At 41.7% G+C, this 27589-nt stretch overlaps 1 protein-coding gene across 1 annotated transcript in view; it reads right to left on the bottom strand.

Annotated features, from left to right (window-relative positions):
- Positions 1-15635, bottom strand: part of LOC128890455 (teneurin-m) — a 58220-nt gene extending 42585 nt beyond the window's left edge. Inside the window, exon 1 of the mRNA XM_054148934.1 lies at positions 14852-15635. Coding sequence (XP_054004909.1) covers positions 14852-14957 — 106 coding nt within the window. The 5' untranslated portion in view covers positions 14958-15635. The remainder of the gene's footprint in view (positions 1-14851) is intronic.
- Positions 15636-27589: the final 11954 nt, after the last annotated feature.

Below are 27589 nucleotides of genomic sequence, written 5' to 3'. Positions count from 1 at the left end.
ACCTTCCTATTCAAATAAATCAAAGGGTTTCCTTTAAATCTTTTAAATAAAAGGGTCCTGAAATGGCTTCCGTGCTCCCTGTATCTAGGGACTTCGTACGCAAGGGCAGCCTTTTTTTCCAGCAAACGAAACGGGAACTGCACGGTTTCGGGATGGCGTCCAGACTCGACCAGTGGGGAGAGAAAAAAGAGCTTAATTCGTTTCCCATTAGAATTTACGTGGCTCGAGAATAAAGAGGCTGCGAAACCGCCGTCGAAAGAAAGCGCAGGGGGTGAAGGGATAGGGACAGGGACCGAGGGTGAAATCCATGGAGCGTTCCTTCCTTCCTTCGTTCCTGGTGTAGCTATCGAATTTCGCGGCGAGGAAATACCGCGGAAAATAAAATTAGCTTCGTCGCTGCGACGTAGCCGGTAGCGTCGATTCGTTTCGAGGATGGAGAGGGAACAGCTTCGAATCGGAGTTCATACAGTGCATGACAAATCGGGATCAAATTTAAAGGGGTTTGCTCTTTTAGTTTTTTCAGAGTTTCTAGGTAGTTTTTGTGATTTCTTTTGCAATCAAAGTAATCGACACAAACCCTTAAAATTTGGTACGAACGTATAAGATTTTCTAGAATTTACAATTGCCCTGATCAGTCATTATTATTGAAAAATATCAGAGATTCTGAGGATTAAATGAAATATAATAAACTTCACTTTAGGTGAAATTTGAATATTGTCATAGATGAAATAGAAAAAGAATTATAATAAGGACTTTGGTTTCTTAAATTCGTTTCAAGTAATTTCTACCATTATCTACTATTTCTGTAAACGATGAATAATTGAACAAGTATAATTTGATAAAATTTTCTTTAAAGTGGTGAATTGGGATGACAAACTGACTAAGGGAGAAATTGGTTCGAGGAACTTCGCCATCGTACGAGTTTATAACAAAAAGTAGCAATTACGCCGAAAAGCAGTGTTTTAATTACGTGCGATAGCGTCGATTAGGGCCATTATGATGTCACTGGATATAAAGAATTAAGTCATTGGTGCCAGTTGCAGTTGTTTGTGTAGGTGTTGTCTCGAGAAGAGCTAAATTCGAGATGGCTACACACATCCAAGTATTCCAAATATTTTCGTGACAACTGACGATGATGATTTTTAGATTAGTAAAGTAGGCACGAGAAGACTTCAAGACCTGAGACCCGTAACGTCAAGAAAATTTCATTATCTAGTATGAATTTTAATAATTTCCTGTTAACTCCAGAATATAATACATTTTATAAAAATAGAACCGCGCCATTTGCATAATAAGCTCAATTATTGACCCACGCAGGGTAGCCTCGTAAAATTCGGAACCCAGACGCTACGCCTGCAAACTTTTACAACCCTATTGTTAATTCCACGTTTTCAGAAAGTTTATACAGTCACCTCGGGACCGCGAATATTACGAGGCATCGCGATACGGACATAATAAATCGACTGAAATTCCTGCGGGGAAGAACCGTGGGTACGAAGGAACTAATAAACGATTGCTCGGCGTAATAACTCCGCTTAACGAGCCAATAATGCCCGGAGATGAACAAAACGAATGTTCGTTTGCCGGAATGAGCAACGAACGGAGGAAAGCGCGAAGAAGTGAGCAAATGGAGGAGCGTACAATGGTAATCGAATGATATATCCTTTCGTTCTCGTTGGGGCGAGAACGTTCGCCGAAAAGAAGCGGCAAGTTCGTGGGGTTGAGACTTAATTCGTTTCCCATTAGAATTTATGCTCCACGGTCGAGGTTTGTTAGAGCCGGAGGTCACTTTGTACATAATAAATTAAAGAGAGAAACTAAATGGAGTACAGTATATGAATTCGATTGTTTATAATGCTTTATACATTTTATTTTATTTTACGCTATTTTTAATTATGAATGAGTATCATCTTTCTCTATATTTTTATCTTGTGAATGGTGCATTTCATTTAATTTTATTTAACGAAGAAATAGCCAGTTTGATTAGTCGGACATAATTACTTGAGAATTAATAACTCGGCTATTATCGGAATCAGATACACCAAAAAATTCATGTATCATCTCCATAGTTGTACTAAGAAGCACCAAAAATTTCAGTTCCATATGTCGCGTATTTCCTCTTACAACAAAATTGGAATGTCTAAGTATTACCCATTTTTGATTCAAGACACGGGGGTAAGCTCCTTAATTCGTTTGCCATTAGAATGTATGCGCCACGAGTCGAGGAGGTAAAAGAGCCACGAAAATCCCGCCGTTCTTTACGAGCTGGACTCGGTGAAGCACGAGCATTCGAGTGGACCTCAGTCGAGCAGCTTGATACGACATCGAGCCCTGTTTTCTTCCTCTTCCGTCGGTCTTCCCACACCTTTTCTTCGAGATCCAAGCGACGAACGGAGCGTGGAAAAGCCGTGGCACGGTGGTCTTCTCGCGTGGAATTCTTCCAGTGGGACGAAAAAGGGAGTCGAAATCAAAGGATCGTCGGTCCGTGTGAATTGGAGTACGCGTCTGGGGATCTTTAAGCGCCCATACGAGCGCCACGGATTCTCGGTTTCCAGAGACCGGAGGGAAAAAGGGCGACGCCGAAACGCTCGACTTCCGTCCGGTGACCGATTAGCGACGATTAAAATCTAGCAACACGTGAAGCGGGCCGTTATTATCTTTAAAAACGTCTCGATTAATCGCTTCTCCTTTTAAACGCGGGTCCAATGCCACGTCAACTGCGCGGTTGTCAGAGACAAAGAATAGGAATACTATAGGTAAACTTAAAATTATACTTCTTTCATTCTTTTGTCGGTACATTGCGTTATTACTCAATTTTACAAGCTGAAATTATTTATCCTTTATTCCACGGTTGACATTTATATCCAGATTTCGCCAATTTCTGTTTTAACGTTATTACTTTTACAAGCCGGCTTTGTCTTTCGTCCGTGTTTCGGAATCGAGTCCAATCATGTTTTCGAATCCACTCGCTTTGGCGTTATGGTTTCGCCCCGATCGATCGGTTCTGCATTCGTTCGCCGTGATGGCCGATAATTGCGTTTCAATAACGACGGGGATCAAAAAAAAAAAAAAAAAAAAAAAAAAAATACGTTTCCGATTTCGAGAACGCCTTTCCTCCCCTCGTCCCGCGCCCTCCGCGAGTTTTTTCGGTCACGCAAGCGTAATAATTCTGCCTCCCTTTCGTTGCGGTGAAATTTTTTACATTTCACGATTCACGGGGAAACGCGGGAACACGCTCGAGTTTGCTCGGTTTTCGCGTTTTTCCGCTGAGCTATTCGGCTCGCAACAACGCTTGTTTACCCGCTGTTTAGAGTACGCGACGCGGATTATGTCTTCCGCAAACAAGCGCTCGTTTTATCGCGCGGTGTGTCCTTTACCATTTACATAAATTAAAAGAAGCAAATATTCACAAATACCGCGAGATACGCGAGGGAAGCATAGTTGTTTCGGGGAAACTATTCTTTTGGTATTGTTTATCATGGAATATATTTCTTGTTGCCATTATTAATTAAAATTGATACATGGTCGTTTATGAAGCGTAATAAATCTGATTTTAGAAACCTCCTATTTTCTCTAGCAATGTTTTCCAATTTACACGTATTACTATGACATTTCTCTGTGTCAATTTCATAATTCATTTAATATTCTACATTAAATATACTACTTCCCTATACCACTTCAGCCATTCACTTTCTACGTAATTCTGTCCCACATTTTTCCTGTTTCACGTTATTTAAATAGATGACCAACTAACAACTTCCTTCAACCGACGCTGTTCCCTGAAAGGGTTGTAAACATGTGAATAATTCGTCACCCAGGTCCCAACATACCCAAACAACACGAAGATCCAAGAACCATTCGAGATCCATTCCCTCGAAAGAATCGCGCGCATTTCGATTATGACATTTCGCCAGCGAGTCGCCCACCGTCGTCGACTCCTCGTTCAGATCGGATCGCGCGCCGATAATGGTCGGGACACGTGGGCGTGTAGGAACATGTCGGCTGTTTCTCGAGTCGGAAACACAAAGAGGCTCTCATCGACGTACCGCGGCTTAGAAGACGAGCTTGTCGGCGTCGTATTAGCGTTTATCGCGCGCGAACGAGCGTCGAACCGGTTGCCCGGTTCTTCCCAAGGAGCCTTCCATCTCGCGGCGGGTGTTTCAGTTTCTCGCGTCGCGTTGCGCACCGTGGTAGCTCGCAAAAAAAAAGAGTATGCCCACGGGCATTAATTATTCCGACGCTCATTTCTAGGGTTTATCTTCCATATGGCCGCTTTTGGAGCTCCGTGCAGTTACTTTTTGTCTTCCAGATCGAAGACAAAGTCTTTCTTTTTATTCGAATCAAATACACGCACCCAAAGCAAATTTTATCTATATATCAATTTCGATATACAAATATGCAGTCTCGCTTTAATATATATTTTTGTGATTATAAAAAAATATAGAGATCATGAGTAACGTTAATTTTTATATAAAAACGTAAACACTTGTGTCTATATCTCCCAAGATGGTAGAATAAGTGATGGGCAAAAAAGTGGATCATGCGATTGCGATCTACCGATACAGGGTCAACAACGACGATCCGCAATTTGGCCGGTGACGCAGTGCGTCGCAAATGTCCCAGGGATCGCTTGTGGACTCAGGATATTCGCGTTACAATGGGCGGGGAGCAGATAAATTGCTCGTTGAAACAAAACGGTCGCCTCGACTCTCCCAGTGCCGCGTGGGTGACAGCCTCGAATCGTGAATCGGCGCTTTTGAGCGCGGATTGCGCTTACATTGCTCCTCGAAAGGACACGAGCATTACTCCGAACACTACCGATAACATAGGCGACTTACATCCTTGCCATCTGCCATTACCATCAATTGTCTCAGAGAACGAGAATACATATAAATCGTTCGTTATATAAGTGGTCATATGTATCGAGTTTCTTGAGGGCAGAGTAAACATTAGGCTTATAAAAAAATAATTAACATCATTGATGAAATATTAACATTAAAATGTAGACTTTGAATTTGAGCAAATTTTGTGTCTTTCGTACTAGTATTAAATACAACTGTTTATTTTACGAGGTTTCGCATACATTTTTAACAAGAAACTTCAGAAGGTATATGCACGTCATTTGATAAAAGTATCTTTCACATTTCCATTCATCCTCCATTTCTTTTTTTTTTTTTTACGAAAGTCACTCCATTTATCCCTCCCATTTATTCCGCAATCGAAATTTGCAGCGGCACGCGATTAGCCACAGATCCCGTGACAGTGATAACGACAGTAATGATATCAAACGATCGATACCGCTGATTTAGTTAAGCGTACTAATTAACAAACCTGCTAGTGGATAACCTTGACGCGAAAATTAATTGAAAGCGACAGATGCGCGTAGGCGCGAACAACTCGTTGCACGACGGTGTTCGTGTGCATCTCGCGTCGGCATTCCTGAATCAGCTGCTCGACTATCAGAGCGAGTCTTGTTAATTATTCCAGAAAGCGTGGAAAATGGAAATGAACGTCCACGGATTTAGAAGCGTCCAAGTTTGACAAATCCTCCTTTATTCGATTAACATTCCATCTAGATCCTTTCGAAAAATATTTCAGTCGCATTTACATTTAAAATCATTATCCAGAATTATGGTTGGAGTAAAGATTGGAATATCTAAGTTCATCGAACCTTCTATCAACCCTTTCATTAAAGACGTATGCTGTGTACCGTTTTTACAAGTAGAATTCAATTTTATTTAAATTCGTGGTGGTGAAGAAAAGCTGTATAATTTTTATATTTTTTATTCAGCTACTGAAACTATTTTTCCTTTCTTTTCAATTAACTTTCCAAGCTCGCACTGCGTGCTCCTTTCGCTAATACCAAGCATTTTACTAGCAGCGCCCTCGTATGCGTGATTTCTCCGGTTCTATGGAGATCGTAACTTAAAACCCTTAATGCAATAAGCGATAACGGTGGAGTAATAATACGTAACGTTAAACGTAACGCCATAAAGAAGTTTATGGATTCAACCACGCTAACGATTTCGTTAACGATAAAAAAAAAAAAAGTGCGGTGGCTAGCTCATTTAAAAATAACGGTGCTGACCGATATTCCCAGGGGAAAGCGCGAGTTCCTCCCTCGGAGTGCACCAGACTTGGATCACGTTTCGTGAATCAAAGAATTTTGTGGAGATTCAACGATTTAGAGATGTCGAGGTTTGACAAATCCTCCTATGTTCGATCGATATTCCATCTAGATCCTTTCAAAAAATATTTTAGCCATGTTTACGTTTAAAAACATTATCCACAATTGTTTAAAAATTATTGTGACGTTTCTGGTATAAAGAAAAAGCGCAAGTCAAAAGCTGCGTTAAATTCAGGTATCTGAATGTATTCTAAAAAGAGAGTCTTATTATCATCACATTTAATTATGAATTATAGATGAATCAGTACTCATTATCATAGCTACCAAGCCCTGTTCGAAAGTTCCCGACCCCTCTTTCAAATACAATTAAATAATATACGTTCCAGTTTTACTTGGCCGACTAGAATTCACCAGAAGCACGTGTTAAACACGTTTCACAAGCATATGTTCTAGGGATGCTATTATTTAGATTATCCTCGTCTTCGCTACCCCTAAAGCCTGCTTATTTAACTGTTTTATGGTTTCATATACACCCGGAGATCCCCGAAGAAAAATATCCAAAGAAGGGAGGCTTCGCTCCTGCGCAAATAAACCACGACCAAGCTCGAAGAAACGTCGAATTAACGTGAAACATCGGCTCGACATGATTTCCTATTCGAAGAGACTCGATAGTATCCGTTTGAAATTCTTCAGGGACGATTTGTTTTTTAATTTTTCATTATCAAATTTTTGTTCCTTTCATTATTGACAGTAATTATAATTACTCGTATTCGTATTCCTCGTACTACCCGTGAATCGTATTCTATATCTCCTCACATTACGGGGAGGGGGGACGGACGGCCATTAGAAATCCTGGTTCGAAAGTTCTCGAAGGGGATCGACACGTTCCTAAATCACGGCTTTCTTCGCGTAGGTGAACTAACGACCGGGGCCACCTCCGCAAAGCGGAAGGGCTTTAATTAATAGTTAGACCGCGCTCTCAGATTCTATATCACCGGATTACGTTATGGCTGAACCGTGGCCGTGGCTGATCACGGGGCACCGTAGATATTACAAGACGATAACGCGGCGAGCGAAAGCAACGAGAAAACGATCGGTCGACCGCCCCTGCCGATTCCTATCGATTGTTAATGGCGCCGATTAACGAATGCCGATGTCAAAAGCACACGTCGGGGCTCGCCACGGCTTGTTAACGCCCACGCATTTCCGTTAATTAATTCCGCGCCGCGCGCGTATCCTCCCGTGAATATGAGCCCCGTCGCATCGCGTGGAGATCGCGGATTTATGCGCGCGGAAAATGGAAACGCCGTTCTACTTCGTCGAGGTGAAACGAGCCGCTTCGAATAAGAAATCGCGTATCGGACCGATGCTTCTCGTTAATTCGTAGTTTCCTCGTGGTTTATTTCTACGTACTGGGGCCCCTCTATCCTTTGGATGTTTTTCTTTGGAGATCTCAGGGTGGATGGGGAAATTACAAAACAGACATGCAGGCTGCAGGGATTGAATATTTATATTTTTCAGAGGATAGATTAGAAACAGTTATGCTGTCTAATGCATAATGGCAAATGAAACCAACCAATCATCCTGAAAACCAGCTTGAACGACAAGAAAATGAATATAAAAAATTATATCTTATTTACAAAGGACAAAAATATACGTTTAATGCCAAATAGTATTTACAATTATTGTTAAATGTATGGATCAGTTATTTTAACCACGAGTTATACGCTCAACGAGGGTTTTTTAGGTGAGTTCGAATCTTTCAGTAACTCACCTAGGCATTTCCTTCTATTTTCTTCCAAATTACAATTTTTCCCACCTTCTGACTCTATTTCCTACCCAGCAAACATAGAAATCTTTCAAGCTTCCAAATCCCCGCTCTCGATTGTTGCCTCCCGTTTCATCCCCGATAAATTGACGCAACAAATGGCGGCGTGCTCGCGTGTCGCGCAAATTGGACCGCAAGAGGCGGAAAACTCGGACGCGCGGCTTTCCTCGGCCATCTCGGAAACATTATCGGCACTTACGGGGTTTTCCCTCTCCACCCTGTTCGGCGTCAGTCCTCCACTCCATTTTCCGCGAAGAGGAATTATTCCTTCATGAAGATACGCTTTCGCGTCCGGCATTCCTGCGCCGCGAAGAGAAAAACGGGGGCGGCCCGAAATAAATCCGCGAAAGCCAAGGTTAAAATCGATGCCGTCGTTTGGGTGTGGGAGACAAACGCCGTAAAAGAAGGAGACGAGTGGGAGAATCGAGAAATAAAGGAAAGGAGATGAAGCAGAAGCGGAGGGCAGCGTTTCGCGAGGGTTTTGGGGTGGAAATGTCGGGGTGGGAGGCTCTCCTGCGTTTGGCAGATCGTGGATATTGGAAGGAGGCCCGACGAGGTCATACAAGAGACGATCTTAGGGGGTGCTCGTCCTTCGAGTCGTCCTCGCGTTACCGGGATTCCTCTTTCCAACTTTTGCTCGAGCAATCACATTCTGCGAACTGCCTGCCGGTAACGGGAACGGATAACCGATACAATCGTGCACGTGCCTTTAATAAGAATCGAATTTTTGTTACATCTGACGTTTCAGTTGATCTCTATCCGTAGATACGGCGGGCGGGAGGGTGTTTCGTAATGTGTGCGTTGGGGATGGAAGAATAACGAAGAAGTTCGTGGTTACAGGTCTGATCTTCACATTACCGAATTATTACAACAAATATTCACACTTATATTGTATTATATAATAGTTCAGTGATTTATATCTGCTTCCTTTTATGAGAAATGGTACAATTCAGTTCCTTCAGTCTGAATGCAGTCCTGCAGTTGTTCAGGTTGGTTAAATATTTAAACTGTTTTATAAAATATAGTTGTTTTATATTAACACACTGTTAAAGTATTTCAACCCTGAATTCCTCCCAATCCCAAAAAGTATACACGCAACCTTTCCACGAAGCATCTTGTACTCCTACCCTTTCTCTTTCCTCAACAAGTCTTCCAGTCTCCCCAACTACCACCTGCACCCTCGACATTATCAAAGTAAATACCACCCACGTTTAGACCCTCTTCTCGTCATTCAAACAAATTTCTCGCCTCGTTCGTGCTCACTGATAATGCATACGAACACCGAACTCGATATTACAAGCAAGCCAGTGGGCGCACATTAATATTTCTTCATTAGAAAACGTTTATCAGGACCTGACGTTTCGACCGTCCCTCGTGGTCCTCGTCAATGCACACTCCTGCAGCACAGGCGACGCGAGCCGTGCGTGTCCCTCGGTTAGCGCGACCCTCCGTGTCAAACGTTGAAACATCAGTTCCGGAATTGACATCGCGTCACGTACCTAAAAACCCTCGTTGAACGCTACTATTATCGACCCCCGAGGCTGAAATGCTACTGTAACGAGGGCAGGCTTCTTGAATTACGCCAGCCGTGCCTCCGCTCCACCCCCCCCCTACGGGTGAGATTAACGTCTAGTAATAACAAGCGAAAGAGAGAGGCAGACGGCGCGAAATACCCAGGACCTCCCGCGCGCTACGAACGATCCTGCGGCTGGTTTGTTGGGGATCGGTGCAAGGTCCTCGTTCCTCGTTAAAGGTACGCGCGTGGTTATCGCTGACACGCTTTTATCAAGGTTCTGAGAATTTTATTTTCTCGATACTGATATATGCTTTTATTTATACAGAATATATGTGAAGGATCTTAAGGGAGTGGACTCTCGTGCCTTGTATGTGCTCGTACGCACTCGCACAGCTCCACATCACTGTATACGTACACGGAATTGCAAGGGCTTGCGTATTGTCCTATTTTTGTCTCGACAATTCAAATTTCAGACCTCTCAATAGTCGTTTCCGCTAGATAAATGTTCAAACTGGTGCGCAAGTTCCTATAGGTAGTCTACTTTTGCTTTTTTTTTGTCATAATTAATAATATTCCACTCCATTAACGTTTTAGAGAGATTTGGAAAATTTGAAAATGGTCATTTGACCGGTCGTGGTAGGTTTAGTGTCAACGCGAAAATTCACCAATAATTTCATAACCACGCCTCACATTTATTTAGCATCTCCGGAATAAATCTAGTTTGATAAGACCCACCCTACCCTTGAAATAAAAGTTCAGCCAACAAACTAAAATTCTACAATCCCAGACCCATCCCTTTGTATACTAACTTCAAAATAAATTCGTCACGACACGCAAGACTTTCGACGAGGCGGAAATTCGCGGATCTTCGGGGAAACGCTGCGTTATTATTACTCGACAAGCTCTCAGGGTAAACTTGCCCAGAGCTGGCTCGCTTCTCGACGAGCTTCCGTAACGGGTCCATGAATCGTCGAATCGAAGCCGAACACGAACGTTATCGTTCTCCGTCGATTCGGTGGGAATGGGATGGTAAGCAGAGCCGACGAGGCGTGTGGGAGTTTGTTTTTACGACGGTTCGTCTCGCTTTCGTCAATGGGACGAAAGTTCGCCCGGACGGGAGAGTTTCGTAAAGCGGGAATCCGCGGGCTACCGCGTAAAGCGAAAGGTGTGGAGAGAACTCGGTCTCGTCGCGTCGTTTTCGGGGGATCGTTACGCGGCGCATTCGATAGCGCAACCGGCTGGTGCACCGCTCGGGGTGATCGTTTCGAAACTTGCGACAGTTAAAGTGAATAGTTTGGATAGGGACGATGCAGGGAAAGGGTGTCGTGTCGTTTTAAAGCAGTCCGGTTGTTACGACTCTGCGACAAGAGTCCAAAATTTCATCCGAATAACAAACAACGAATTAAATCGGCAAGTTATTAACTTTCTTGCTGACTGAGAAGTCGCTCTGAGAAACATTACACCGGAATAAATAATTTTATATACCTGAAGCGGTGTTTGAGATTTAAAAACTAACTTGATTCCGTTAAATGGCCGCAATTTAAATTGTTCGAAACCGGTTTACATCGAAAGCGATATCACGTTAAGGGACGGGGGTCACGAAGGGACTCTAAAGGGCTTTGCCGAACCGTGTCGAATAATATTTTTCCCGTCAACTCGCTCGATCTCGATTAGCCCCCATTCGGGGAGCTACAACCAAACACGTTTCGCTCTCAATTGCCAACGATCACTGCAGCTGCACGTGAATGTCAGCGTCGGAGCGTCAATAGACACAGCAGCAGTAGCAACGGTAGCTGCCAACCCCCGGCTCGACCACGCGACGCCTTATTATGTAAATTTAATGACGTCGTCGATTCGATGCACGCGCCCGTCCGTTCCCATGGACGCGATCGCGCATGCGTGCGACTAAGCCTTAAGCTTTACACCGGGGAACACCTGATAAACCGCGCGACATTTGGAAATGTCAGCCTGATAAATACTACCGCGGTCTCCGTTAACGCGAACAGCCTGCTTCTTCTCACGGGAAGCGGAATCGGATGTGGAGACTCGCCTTTTTAATCATTGGAAAGCAGGCCCCTGGTAGAACCCCACTGTTTAGGTTGAATCTATCTTAATCAAGGGACGGGACATTTTTTTTTGGACTAAAGAAGCATGGCTAACATTATTTGGGGTCGGTTGAATTACTATATTTTGGAGGTTGATGAATTGGAATCGAATTTAAGAAATTTTATATGGAGGTTCTAATAAAGGATTATTTGTTGTACATGATATTAAAGGGTTGTTAAAATATTGTACAAAAAAAAATAAATAGGGGTAGTGTATACTACGATATTATTTGAAACATTTAAATAAATGTACGGTATCGCGTTCTATTTATTTTAGTATGTCCGAGGCCCCAGTAGATTAAACAGGATTCTGATCATCCCCTATCGCGAAACGGAAGTCTCCTTGATCGCCGCGTTTTTAAAGCGGTGAAAGTGGGAAAATCGATCCACGCTCGAAATAGAGAGGAGGCTTTTATCACGCGAACAGAGCAGGCCGATCGCTGGATAAGCCGAGATTTCGTGGTGGTAATCGATACAGCGTGGTCTAGAGCTCCGGCGCATGAATTTACACGGGGATAAATTTAGCGTGCAACGATTTGCATGCGCCCGTGGCGATAAGTGCCTCCTACCCGACGTGTCATTCCATTCTTAATTGACGAACCTTCAAAACTTCCCACTTTTATGCCATGACACGGAACCAAACAGTTACTAGAAATACTCGTCTATTCATAAATTTTCCTATTTCTCTGTTTTATTTATTTTCTTTTTTCTTTTTTTAATTAAATTCTTTCCTCGTCGATGCAGTTTCGCGGAATCGAAATCCATCGGAATTTTCGCCACGCGGCCCGCTATTTCCTCCCCCTACTCGTGAAAAATTTCTACGCGTCACGATTTGGAAAGCGTCAGCGTGACAAATACGTTCGGCGTGATAATGCAGTTGCGTGACACCCACCACCTCGCTGCAACCGGAGAGATGTGTTCTTCAGCCTGCTCGTTTTTCCCGTTAGGCAATCAATTTCAGTCAAAAAATGCCCGGTTTATTATTTCCTAGGCGCGGCACGTTTCTTATACTGGGCGCAATTTTCTGCGCCTCTGGAAGCGTGATACGATCCATTAGAAACACTTCCAGCGACGTGGATGTTATTTTGAAATATCGAGCACTTTGTGCACTGTCGCTCGCAAGATTGCAGCACTTTCTAGTTTTAATAGAAGTAAACCGTGTTTCTTTTTAAACACAAATATACTGGGTCCATTAGAGAAATTAATTCTTTGCAAACCAAATTATTTGTAGATTTTAAAAATTCAACGATGGCACCATTCACGAGCTTTATTAATGAGATGTGCCTTGAAAGATAATAAACAAATTTGCAATATAGATGAATATTTAATATGCAATATACATATTAAATTGTCATAAACATGAATTTTCATTAGCATCTATTTTCTGCTGATTTTCTCTATAAACTTTAGCACGACTACAATTTGATTTATTTTAAACATTGAAGAGTACTTCAAAATTTTGAACGCCGGTATGAATACTTCAAATTACCACTTGAAAGGAGAATTATTATCGTAATCTGGATGTCAGCGTTCAGGATAAAATAGCTAAGGCGAATAATTTTTCAAAATCAGCTCCAATCGATAAACAATTTATTTTCTTTTTCAAGATTGGTGCTTTTACTTTCGTATTTCCTTTCAAATGTAAACACTAATTGTAAGAAAAATGTTACTCACGTCAATGTAACAATGGTATCGAAGACACTACTTCCAATCGACCACTAGAAATCACAATTAACGGAATATAATTGACAGCGCAGGACAAAGCCTGCGAATATTGCACAGCACTGAATAACTATCACGCATAGACCGAACAATGAAGGCTATTGTTACTCGTTCATAAAAAACTATCGAAGCCAAAAGAATTCATCAAAACATATTTCGCTGTCAGGAGAGACGCATATTTGGTGAAATGATCGAAACCTAATATTTCGTGTTTCTCTCCCAAAAAATGTATTGTAAACTTTCGTGATTTTCTGAAGGATATTTCCAATGTCCAATCTTTTATTTTGTGTCATTCTAACATTCTTTTCATAGTGTAAAAATAATTTCTTTGCTCAATGAATATGAAATATGAATAGTAAATAATTAATTTTCAAAAATATCCCCTTAAAATTTAATTTAATTAATTTAACGTGAAAACAGGTTTCTTACTAAAACGATCGAAGAGTGCTCAACAATTTTGAATTGCAGCTTATGTTAGAAGAATTTTACTTCAAAACGCACTAAGTTTACTCAAAAAATAAGCTCTATGGAAAATATTATACACGTCCACACGCGACAGCTCTGGCTTATTATTAGAAAGCACAATTAACAGAATATTATAGACGACCCAGAGAAAAGTGAATATTTTGCTATGCAATCGACGCACGGACATGGAACAATGAAGGCTACTGTCACTTGTCCACGAAACAGTATCGAAGAAAACAAAAGAAACTAGATAAATCATTCCCAGTACAGATATATTCAGAGAAATAGTTGAATTCAACAACCTTCTGTTTCTTTACAAAAATATTTGCTGTATATGTAATTGTACATTAATTTGAAATCATTTTCTCCTAGTACAAAGAATATTTCTGGTTGAACGAGTATAGCGACTCCAAATTTGGACCACCAAAATCTAAGAAATATATTACTCTAAAATATTTTCCTCCCGAAATGAACACCACGAGAAAATACACAAATAAACGAAAATGAATTCCTTGTGGGAGAACAAAAACAACCATACTCCGAAATTTTGGTCGCCCATACACCTCCAAGGAACACTCCACTCCGAAACTAAATCTTCGTAATCCATACAAACCACTTCCCTCCCAAAAACGATCGCCACGAGAAAAATCACCCACGATATCGAAGAAACTGCTTTCCCCCACAAATAAACGAAAATGAATTGCCCTGTGCTAGGAAAAAAAAGCCAGGTGAAAATTGCCCGGACCGCGCGTTCGTCGCGCGAACAATGATCCACGGAAGGAAAATAAATCGCGTCGGGTTGGAAATACGCCGCCGCGGGATGATCCATCAACAATCCCCCGACGCGGTCCCACGAGACGTCGATCGGCATTGCGGCACGTTCGATTTCTACGCAGAATCGCGCCGAACCGTGAAGCATTCCTCCAAGATCGTACACGTTGAGGTTCGAGAAAGAAATCGGCGCGAACCGAGATCGAAGGAAATCCAGCACGTTCCAGCGACCGCACGGACTGGTTCCACTGCTCGAAGAAAAACTACACCGCGGCCTCTCGAACACGAGAAAGAAGCAAGGGAAGAATACCACCCACCTCGACCACCACCGTAGCAGTACGTGTACTCGTTATAGTCCATGGACGGCCTCTTGAGTAATCCCTCGCTCGGCACTAGGTCCAACAACGCCGTGGGATCGCACATCGAGACGCACTACGATCACCTTCGTCATCGACGGATCGGCATGCCCCTCGAGATTACTCGATGTTAACCGTCGCGGCACTCGCGACCAGACGGACTCGAGAAAGCGAAATTTTCACCTGTGCGCGAACCACTCAACCAAACGTTGGTCCCCGACGCACAAACGATCCTTCCGGTTTGGGAACTTCAAAGGGATCGCGACGTCGATGGATGGCGTCGTTCGCGTACGACAAAGTACACACACGAAACTACCCCGCACGAATCCCAAATTAAACTTCGTCGCGTGTCCGCGCGAAATACGGAGCCGTGGAAAGTTGCGAGCCCGGAATTGCCTCTCGTGCACCTGTGCAGCCCCTCTCGGCCAGGGAAAAAAAAACCTATAGAGGCACGGCGCGGCTCCTTGGTCGTGGAAAAGTCGCCCGCGTCGATGAAATTCAGGAATTGATTCGATACGGCTCGCTGATACGGAAAAGTTCCCGGGTCGTTTGAGCGTTGAATATCCTGGGAATTTGCATACGGTTGGTTAGCCACGCGGATTTGCACGTAAACAACGAGTGGTCGCTGCGAACTGGCTGCAAACTTATTCCAAATCGGAGCGGGGGAACTAATGATCGCTGTAGCACGTGCCTGAGATCCTTCGATCCACCAGGATTCCACCAATTCTTACCAAAATTTTGTAAGAATTCTTCGCAAGTCTCGTTTCATTTTTTCGTGAGAGCCACGTGCCAACCACAATTTCTTCCCCGAATTCAGCGAAAGTTTGTCTGATCGATGACCTCCAGATTTCCTCCCCTCGGAGCTCCGAATGTCACGTTTGACTAGCCACCTGTCAGTATCACTGCGGACTGTTATCACTTGCAGCACTATTATCCCTCGAGCACAGAACTATCGCACTACGTTCGACAACCCCTGGGGGGGGGGGGGGGGGGTTGAATTCACCGTATTCACTCGATAACTTTCCGGTAACGTTGAACGATCACGGTTTCCCTCGGCGCACGTGGATCGATTACTATGACGCGGATTGGAGCGCGTCGAAAACGATCGATCGGCGGTTGAACGTCGACGTAACGAGTTACAAGGGGTTGGGGATCCGGATACGCGGACGTCGAAGGGAACGTTCGTTTCGCAACATCGACCCGTGGCTCCTGTATCAAGTCGGAGATGAACCGCACGCTTGCGCGGTCACTGACAGACTGAGGATACAGGGCCAGCCGATGACTCCCGACACTGTGGCGGATGGAGCCGAAAGAGGAGTGGGGTTAGCAAACGAGCGGCAGGGAGATCTTTGGGGAAGGGGTGGCTCGTGTAGGACCTTTCGGGGGGCGTATTGTGAAGGGTAGGGTAACGGGAGAGGGAAGGGCAACAGCCGGTCCTTGGCGATCACGGCAACCACTACTTCACCGATGCTGCAGTGGATAACATCGGAAGACGCTTTCGTTGCTCCCTCGATCGCTCTCAGACCGTTCTTCTCGTCACTTTCTTGCGTTTCATCGTGATTCGTTTTGTTTCTCTCGCTGGATCTGTTTTGTTCCCGGTTGTGTACGTAGTGGAACATGAATAAGTGTAAGATGTTCAGGGGTTTTTTAAAGTGATACTTTTCATTGGAGCACGTGATCAATTGTACCGCATGAGTTTCACTTTCGATACACGGGATTCCAAAGAATTTAGTTTACAATTTTTCAGTTTAGATTTGGTATCAGCGACCCCCAAAACCTCCGTATACCAAGTTTCATCCAAATCGAATCACTTTTCGCATTTTGGTCTTCTATATTGAAGCCGCCATTTTGTGTTTCTAAATTCTAAGTTCTAACAACATTCAAATTAAAGGGCGAAATTTCCACTATCTAACAGATTGTTATTATCACTGTAAGATACTCTTAAACAATTGTTTTCGTTTTCGTTTTACTTAAGGGTCTTCGTGCTAAAGAAACTGAAATTAATATTCAACTTTTCATGGTATATTTGATAATATATTTATTTGACAGTAGCTTAAATTATTATTCCTGTTATTAATTGTTCATGTACCGCGGCGTATCTCTCTTTAAGTTTCATCATTCTCGCGGCAGGGGCAATGGTTCTTGGTTTTCTGTCCTCGGTGAAAGTGATCTCGAACCTCGGTGTCGAGCTGTTGCGTGATCTTCGCACGGAAGAAGGAACACGTCTTGTGTTGTTCTTGTTTTTTTTTTTATGTTTCCGTTGATGTGCCATGCGTGACCAGAGAGACTTCCACGTGTCGAAGACGGTTGTTTTTGTAAGAATAAATTTTACCCGAAACCGTCTCGAACGAGGGCCGCGATGGGTCGTTTAGGAACGCCCCCGCAACGGACACGATAAATTGACTTGTCGCGGAAGTTTGGTTCGTACGTGTGAAATTTGAGCATTTGTTGAGTGGAATGTTAAGAATAGATCGAGATGTAGCTTACCGTAGAGTTTAATTATAGGGTAATCATCGACTGCTTCGAACAAAGAAAAATTGGAGCACTCTTCGATTTTTATAAAAATAATTCATTTCCATAGACATGTACCTGGCTTATAAAAAAAATTGTACAGTTTCTTGTTCAGAGTGCGTTGTTTAAAAATAATACAACGTGAGAGTGATATAAAATGAAACACGAATTGTGTCCTGTAAAGTTTAGTACACAAACGTGGCATAAAAGTAGAAAGTCCAGAATGAGGATAATATTGCCTTCATTTCCATTTGTAAGTAAGAAGTAACAATGGTCAAAACAATATTACTCAGTACTGCATAAACCGTGCTCCGCTGTATTCGTAAGAAATCCAGCTGTTTGTTCTCGAATTATCAGATGGAATTGTGTATTGTACTTACCTTCCGACAATAGAAGGTTTTCATTTATTTATCCACCTCGGGGCAATAAGATACAGATAAAACTTCATTATTCACGTGTTGTTTCCATTTAGATTCTCCATCTTATTTTTGCGAGTAGCAAAAGATGTACACGATTAATACAATTTTGAAAACATAATACAATTCCACAATGCAATTTTTCCTTCTGCATTAACATTCAACTCATGAATATTCTAGACCATTTCCAACGTTGCATCAACAAAACAAAATAAATAAATACATAATGCCGAGAGGAACGAGAAGTAACATAAAAAGGAAACACTTTTTACCTACAAATGTATTTAATTATTTTATTAAATTAATTTTTGGTTATACCGAAGAATAGAAATGTCCATTCGAAAATTTTTTACAAATTCGATGAAGCTTTCAAAGATCGTAACGCGTTCTATTATCAAAGAAATGCTCGCAAAGCGAACATAATGGACAATGAATTTTTATGTCGTGTTTATTTTACATAAAACGTGTCGGCGCGTCATATATTCTGGTATTTTCAACGGGGAAGGAATTATCCTGCTGACGGATTGAAAAACCAATAAAATAACAGCTCGCGCCGGTTCGAATGAACTCCGTAGAATTCCCTGTTGTTTATCCCAGGCAACTGAGAACAGTTTTTAATTTAATTCCGAGCACAGCTAGCGGCCAAGTCAGCCGAAGAATTTCATTTCTACCGACGTTGTAACCTCTCATTGGTAAACAGTGCGGTACGATTTCTATTATCCGAACCTCGGTTGTCTATCATTCGAACAGCCTATTATCGGAGGGGTCACGTGGAGATCATTCGACACATTCTTTTTAACGGTTAAAATTGTCATTACATTCAATGTAATTGGTAAGATGTGTTATTACACAGAAACGAAAATCATACATGATGGATAGATATATGAGAATTGTTTAAGAAAATCGTTTCTCTATATTATCTCCCAATTTCTGTTCACAATATTTTTCTTCGTTTATCTAAAATATAAAACATCGAAGGGTGATTTCACCCCCAAAAGTACGAATAATCACTACCACAAAAAAAAAGTATTCATCAAATAGTATAGTTTTCTACGATTTCTATATTTTTCGTACCTCGAACAAACTAAGTTTTATCAAGATTAGTGCGTAACAGTTCCTTCTGTGTTTCTTCCTTTCTGTTTCTTTTTCTGCGCGGGCAACCGAACTTGGACTGAATATTTCCAGCGTTTCCGGCGGCTTCACGCCATTCACGGAATTCACGCTCAACTTAATGCCTCCGTAATACATTGCGAAATAATGGGCCGAGAGCGAGTTAACGAGTCAATGGTTAGCGTAACGAGACTTGAATGGGCCGCCAGGCAGCGTGGATCCTCTCCGCGTAAACGGACGCCGAACGGGAAAAGTATTGACGGCTCGAACGATATCGCCATATTCATCCCCCTTTTCTTCCCCTGTTTACGTAAGCCAGTCATTCTTAACCACCTCTCACACAACAACCTGAAGATACACCGGGTCATGGATATTTGACGACAGGTCTGATGGTCAATTTAAATTTTTCACCATTTCTAGAATTTCATCTATGCCTCTACTAATCGAATAGTATGCAAAATTTAGTTGCGGGAATCCAGTTTAATCCTTAATTGCACGAATGTTATTTTCTCTTTCCCGACTTTTGGGGCGTTCGTATTTAAATTCTCGTAAAGATTTTAATTAAATTTAAAATTGTTTTCTCATAATTATTCCCGTGAAAGTATGTTGGAGAATATCAATAGACTTTTACAGGAATTTTAATATTAATTCTAAATATTGTATGATAATTGTGTAAAGTTCACATGTTTTTATCATACATTTAGATATGTTTATATTATGCCTATAGTAGAATTTTATATCATACATGAATACATTTTTATATCACATATGTATATATATGTATAATGATATAATTCCATAACATATATTTATAGTTGTACCTCCTAATCAACGTAGCGTTGGAAAGATGTCATTCTTCCATCCAGATTTCCCAAAAAATATATATATTCTAATGTATAATAATATTAATTTTTTCTTTCCGATATATTTATCATACTCACTTGTCCCATAAATAATTAAAATCCACAGTTTACACATCAAGAACCAGTAATTGAATTAATAAATCAGCTGAACCTAGCCACCCTCCTAAAAGGGACGAAGAAACAAACCCAAGCAGAAAGGTACAGCGATGGTTGCATCGTGGCTCCGAAATGGTAATTCGGTCCACGGCGTTTACAAGAGGAACAAGCTTCCGGAAACAATTCCGATCGGTCTCTCGCAACCTCGTGACTATATAACAATTGCACGCAACCAATGCGGTTCGAATCTCTCCCGTGTCGAAGGATGTTGTTTCTCTCGTTTTTCGACCACCTGTCGACTTCTCAGCGTGTTTCTCTTCTTCGATACGAGCCGGTGGTCCCGATTAAATTATCCACGGCAACGGCCGAACGATGTGTACAACGGCGAGCGACGGACAAATAGATAAAAGCGATTCGCGTAATTGCGGCTTGTAAATGGGTCAGAACGATAACAAGCCCCCGGAGGTCGTAAGGGGTCGACGAATTGCTCGGCGTAATTCATCGAGTCCGTTCGAGATTGCTCGTCTTACCGAGAAAGTTGTTTCGAGTAAAATTACGGCTGGTTCGCCATTTTTCGCGTGACGTCGAGCATGAGGAATTAATGAAAATTTAACTGTTTAGGTGGGATTCGTTTTTCTGGTTTATTTCAGGGGCTACTGTGCCTCTGGAAAATCTTTGGCCAGGTAGCTTTGAGCTTTTGTGCAGGTTTTACTTGAAATGTGCTTACAGACAATTTTTATTCACTCTGTGAGGCCTAGAGAATAAAATGGACTGTGAGACAGAATTTTTAGAAGATTTATATTTTATTTCGTCGAGTGAATAATCATTTTACTTCGGGATTCCCGAAAAATGTTTCTACGTTTTTATCGATTTGTACATTTCAAATCGATATTAATTAATTATTCAAATGTATTCTTTTTTTGGTCTTCTTTGATGTTGGAAATTGAAATATGGTAGACTTGAATTATTAAATGTATTATAACGCATACTGTCAGGAGAATGTCAAGATAAAATAAAATAACTGAGATCTTTAGAAAGGAAAAATAAAAGAATGTCACGAGAGGTAGAATGACTTGAAGAAACTGTATACATAGATCAAATCGTGAGTTTTGGAGACAAATTTGTATAAGGAGGCTTACAGGAAATTAAATTGGGAACCTTTTTAGTTCTATGCAAATATTTTATAGAACTGCCAGCAGCCGAGATATCGACCAACCCTCCCTACCTTTGATACTCCACGAGGTTGACAAGGGGACCATGATCGGGCCAAGTGCCTCTTGAGTGGCACAGGATGCAAAATATGTAGGGTACGCCAGTATAAATAAATCCAAGAGCAGTACCCACCAATACACTACCATTTTATCAAACACAAATGGGGGTAATCTTCAGTCCTGAATATTAATATTCCAACATTATCAATTTTGAAACTCAAACTCCGCAAAGTATGGACTATTATACCCAAATTTACTCAATATATATTAAAAACAAATTAATGTATAGCTTATTCGAATGGAATAGAAAAACAATAATAATAATAAAAAAGAAATAAGGACCCAGAAAGCAAAATATTAACACAGATTAATCCTTACCCCGCGTCATCGCGAGATTCCTATCAATATCGCGAAAAAAAAAAGAAAGAGAAGCCAGTTTCGCATTCGCCGTACCGCGAGATTGCAGGGAAATTTTCAATTTGCCGGAGAATAGAGCCGCTGACCGATTTTCATTCGCGCGACCCAATTCCCTTTCCCGCTACTTTGCTCGGTCGCGGCTGCGTCGCGACAAAACGATTCCAAGGCACGAGAGAACGAGTCGTTTTCACGAGACTCGAAGATTGTTCAAGGTATTTAGAACACCCGAACCTGATACACCGAGGCGAGCTGCATTTATTCAAGAGGCGGAGACGAATTAACTCGGACGGGTACGAAGTCACGCTGGGAACGCAGTCGTGGAAAAGTTCGCGTCGTTTATAATTCGAAGGCAGGGGCTGCAATTATTTGCGATTGCTGCTCGTGCTATCGATTAAACGAATTATGCACGGCGTTTGGGAGGAATTTAAAATATTTTAGAATATTCTAGCGTTGGAAATACTACTTGGGATTTATATTGTAGCTTTAGTGGAGGTGAACGGACAGAAACATTTATAATTGGAAGTGGAATTTTTCTTGTGAATAATGCGATATAGTGGCTTTGATAGAAAGGTGGGAGAAGATAGTAGAGAGAGAATGTGATTATTAAATCGTGGATGTTTATGTCAATTCGTATCTTTAGAAATACAAAGAAGAATTGGAAGTTATATGAAAGTATGTCTCATCTTGTAAATTGTATATGTATGTTATTGTTGATATTTCATACATTTGAGCAGAGTTTTATAAATTTCCCTATATTTTTATTTGCCATAAACGCGTAAACATTAAGTACATTTCACGTATTAATTAGAATAGTGGAATAATCATTGCCAAGAACTTGAAGGATGACCCAATAATTGGTCCAGCTCAAAAATGACCTGAAAAATCTTCATTGTTGGAAACGGCACTAAGACTACACCTTTCTATAGTACCACAAAACTGCATTCTAATCATCCATGCTTACATTACATTCCTTGATAAACAGCGTTCCATTTTCTCGCATCGCAGGTTATAAAAGTAATGTCTCTTATTCGATAAAGCAGCGCCACGCTGACAAGCAGCTGACTCGCGCGGCCAATCCCATCATTCCGAGCAGCGGATCAGAAAACCTTTTACTGTTCGCATCAATCGATACCTGTACTAATCCTAAGCGAAACTAAAACACGCGTACGAAACCATTTACGATCCCAATCTACCGAGCATCGTGCACCGTGCGACCAAAACTATAATCACATCGAACCAGCAGCGACCGCGTCCATCAACGTGAATCACGTTTTTATCGTATGCCATCCCTTCGGATACGCCCCGAAGCTGGTATGCGAGCGGAACCGTCCGTTACAAGAAATAAAAACGAGAGAGAAAGAGAGAGTAAAAAAAAAAAAAACGGAATCGAGGGAAAAGAAGAGTAATCCTCGTATCTTGGCGGGTTTATGTCTCTATAGGAAGCACGCAGCGTACACGGGACGACCCTCTAGCTCGCGTTTAATCTCTTTAATCCACTATCGGCTGTAAAATAGTGAGTTAAGCCAATAAAACTGTGAAGCACGGTTAGAGCCGCGCGGGAGGTCCGGGGCTAAGTCGTGTGTGATGATGCTGAAGAGCGCTCGGGCTCTCGGAGAACGCTTTGGAAAAAAGGGTTGGCTGGTCTCGGGGACGGGAAGAGAGGTCTTACAGGAGGCAACCCTCGGGGCCCCGTAACATCTGCATACGAGAATGATTGGTCCGTAAATTACGGAGCTCTGGGCAACAGGCTCTCTTCCTCGTTGCGCCGTGACCGGAGCTGCGGCGTTGTCGGTCAGAGGGAGAATCCTCTTGCGCGTCGGCTTCGAAAACTTTCTCGCACGATGCCCATCGCGCCTCTTAGCCGGGGGCTTGGATAAACACGCGTTCCGTGAGCATAATGCGCGAGAAGAACGCGCGTAATAATGGATCGTACCGAGGGGGTTTCTTTTAATCCTTTCACGTCGAGGCTATCCGGTATCTCGCGTCGGACTACACGGTTTTCACGTGTCCCGAGCCCTTGGTAACACTCTCCCACGTGAGGAACGCGATCGAAGATACGCCTGACAGTGTCGGGGAAATTTCATCCCGGAGGGAGAGGAAAAATTGGTAATATCTATTTGTAAGAATACAGCCACGGGGAAACTTTAGTTGGTAAGGTTGGATGTTGAACTGTGGAAAGAGGGGGTTGAAGGATTCATTTGTTTTTGATATCATGAATTCTGATACTGTTAAAAATCTGATATTCTTTATTATATCATATGCAGAAATTAATTCTGTGCCTTTACAGTCAATCATTTGTAACTGTAGTTTGATTAGAAATATTTACTTGTCATTTTGTTATATTAAAATACTAATGTTCCAAGTTCTTAATTTAATCTGGTAAATAATCTAAGTCTCAACCTGGTCATTGGAATGTATCTTTATACTCCAAGTTCATTAACCAACAAATTTTCTTTATTGATGTTTATCTAACAGATTACAAGCGAACTTGATAATTATAATAATCGTAAAAGTATAACAATAAGCAAAATTGCACATCTGTCAAAGTTCGTATAGATTCATTAAGAAGTTGGAAATGCATGGGTTGAATTGAGTATGTTAGATGCAGTAGGTTAAGTAGGTTATAATAATCGTAAAAGTATAACAATAGGCAAAATCGCACATCTGTCAAAGTTTGTATAGATTCATTAAGAAGTTGGAAATGCATGGGTTGAATTGAGTATGTTAGGTGCAGTAGGTTAAGTAGGTTGTCACTTGTACAGCTGAGTTATGCGACAGGGAAATGCAGCTTACGTCACAGCGTTTCGTCCAGGATCTGCTAATTGAACTCATCGGTAAGGGTTATCTGGAGCAGTAGATCCTGCCTTAGACGTGACGCTATTAATCGATTGGACAGTCTCCAATTAGTCCATAGTTTGTTAGCACATAATTACTTGGAACAGACCGTGTCAAACGATGAATAGCGTCGCGTCTAAGACGAGATCGTTAGTCAGGGCAATTATAATAATAGATGCGGGATAATAAGCATTCGTATTGTACCGAAAATACTACTTGCCGCTACTGAATCGTGAATCAATCGTGAGAACATAACAATTTCTTAATTATCCTTTTCGTCCATATTCGAGACCTTCCCGAATGCGAGATTTAATATAAAAGAAAGAAATCTGTTATACGGAATCGAATCTCGAAGTAAGGCTATTTTCATCGATCCTCGCGGTGAAATTTCCTTTTCGCGATCTGCTTATCGAGTCTGCCACGATGGATGCTAGACGGGATGACTTCACTATACGCGCAGAAAGTGAACCTGTTACGGGTTCTTTTTTTCCTCGTTTCTTTAATGAACGAGATGAAGTCAGCTTCCCAGAAGAACCTGGGGAGAGAAAAGAGCGATTGTGCTCGGATTGCGTTGTCTGCGAGTTCCACGGAAGACAAATGGAATCACAATGACCGAATCTTTTATCAAGTTCTCCACAGGGAGGCACGAGGGGGTGAGGGATCCTCGAAACGTGTAAATGTGATCCTCACGATGTGTAATTATAGAATACTTAGGGTACACGTGGTCGAAATCATATATTTGAGTTATTATTATTATTATTATATATTATTTTCATCGACACTAAGTTTACTCTAGCCATGCATTAGTGGATAGATACATAAATATAACAATTATTAAAATGAGAAGTATGAATGCGAGTTAAAGACGAGATGCAGCTAACATTACGTTGTCAATAAACAGATCAATAATTATTCTTGCTAAATAGTATTGAAAAAAGATATATTATTTCATAATAATAATAATAATAATAATTCAATGCAAAGTAATACTACAACACTTGAGAAGGTATAATAACACATATAATAACACACAGAAAGAATTTAAAATAATAAAAATTGTATACCAAAGACAAATACGATGAGTCCTGAATCCAGAATAACTCGACACCTTATTCCTTTTCATTTACAATATCACGTAAGACAAATGACCATGAATGGCACATTGTCTCTTATCTCCCTTGTACAGTTACCATTGATAAAGGAATGTAGCCACTGTCAGACGTTGATTTGGACGAAACTTGGCGCAAATGTTCATCGGGCCAACTTAAGAACCGTGCCGTATGAGGAATCTCAGGAAGCGCGAAACAAAGACATCCGCAAGTTTTCAGTGAAATTTCGCTGGGAAAACTTCAAGGACGGTTACAAATGAGGATCTGTTTCACATACTTCGTATCTCGCAAGACCATTTCATAAATAGTTTACGTTCCCACTTCGTGCGGTGCGAACTTATGAGGAATAGCTTCTCCTCGGGGGTCATGCCGCTCCTCAAAGAGCCCAAGTTGTCTTTCTGTCGTCCCAAGGAAGTGACAAATGCAGAAGAAGAAGGAGAAGCATGAGCGAGAGTCATTAGGGGAGGTGAAATTATGACAGCGATTATTGAGGCGTAATCATTGACACTTTTACGTTGAGAGGAATCAATGTTTGCGAGTAAAGATTAAATTGTGAGGGATGGTGTCCTAGAGTGCTCCTCAATTTTTATTGGACGTAGATGGGGTTGGTCCAGGGAAGATTCACTGGGGTAAGAGTCTGCCAAGAATTTTTTACGTTCATGCTTTACTGACTATTGGTAATAGAAATTTTTTTTACGAAACCAATGTTACAGACCGAGATGATAATTCAGGATTTATAATTGTTTTTAGTATAGAGGTTTATTAAAAGGGGATTTAGGATTTAATTTTTTAAGTCAGTCACTAGTTATAGACACTCATGGAACATCTTGTGAAACTCCTCTTCAAAATTAATACCATAATTTTGTATATATTGAAACAATCCTATCTCAGATAATCGAACCCCAAACGCCATGGAAAACGCGTTACTTTCCCCAGTAATTAATTACGTCCGTGTCAGGGGTATTGATAACCTGATTGTTTGAATTTCGACCACGTTTCCTGGAATCTGACCTCACAATGGGGGATGGTCGGTGTTTCCATCGACCCTGAACGTTTTGCTTCCCTTCAACTTCACACATTCGTTGTAGGTTACACTGACGCACAACTGGAACGCGCGGAGAATCTTCCTCGACTAGCGAAACTTCCTCCGGCACGTCGTCGTCGTGCATCATAACTGTTAGTCTGGTTAAACACGTGTTCGCCGCTCGCGTAAGAAGATGGGAGTAAGTTTCGCGAGTCCCGTCGTTGTAACTGGCTCGTACCGCGCCACGGATAAAAAAAACAAAGAAATGTTACGCATAGTTGTCCAGGTAAATTGGCCGACGTTGTACGAGATTAATCGCGCAAGTTTGGATCGGTTGACGTGCTGGCTCTTCGTAGCGGATCGTAATTAACCTCCGGAATCTATGCTATCAGAAATTGAATTTAAAGTCTCGTGGTTGTCGTGCTTCTTTTTATTTAATTGAATCTGAACGATCGGGGAGTAGCACGCGATCGTAAAAACTGGAACGATTGTTTCGCTGAAAGCAACACGGGTAATCGACCATGTCATTGCTTCCTGGAGAGGCCACTGGATCGAACATCTGGTTGCCGAAGATGTGTTGGAAGGATCGCCCTGTCCGCTGGATCGTTCACCCCTGGAAACGCTATTCGCCGAGTCACGGTGAACCTGTTCAACGAACCCAGGCCACGATTTTTCTCGAGGACGTAAGTGAAACGCGATGACGCGCAGAAAATTACGAATCTTGCATGGATTGAACCTCTCGGACGCGAACGAAAATATTGCAGCGAGACGAGCCTTCGAATGTTTCGACAAAGGGTTTCTCAAAACGGGACTCTGAGAATTCTAAAATTAGAAAATGGCAGGTTTTTAAAAGCTGTTAATACACTATAACTAAGAACTCATAGTAATACAAAACAATCAAATAAAAATAAAATTGTAAGCCCTTATAAGAATAAAAACACCATCTAAAAACTTCCATAAAATTGTCTTACAGTCTCTAAAAAATAATTGTTACAGTGGAAGGAGATCCACTCCAATCGTTCCATGGAAAAGTAGAGATTTTCCAGCGAGTTGGTCCCTTCAGTGGCCCGATCATTGGCCTCATGAAGAATAATACCGAAGTTCGTA

The sequence above is a fragment of the Hylaeus anthracinus genome, unplaced genomic scaffold (genome assembly GCF_026225885.1).
Source record: "Hylaeus anthracinus isolate JK02 unplaced genomic scaffold, UHH_iyHylAnth1.0_haploid 12000, whole genome shotgun sequence".
Classification (NCBI taxonomy): Eukaryota; Metazoa; Arthropoda; class Insecta; order Hymenoptera; family Colletidae; genus Hylaeus; species Hylaeus anthracinus.
The sequence above is the reverse complement of the archived record's forward strand: the minus strand, read 5'-3'. Positions and strand labels throughout refer to the sequence as shown.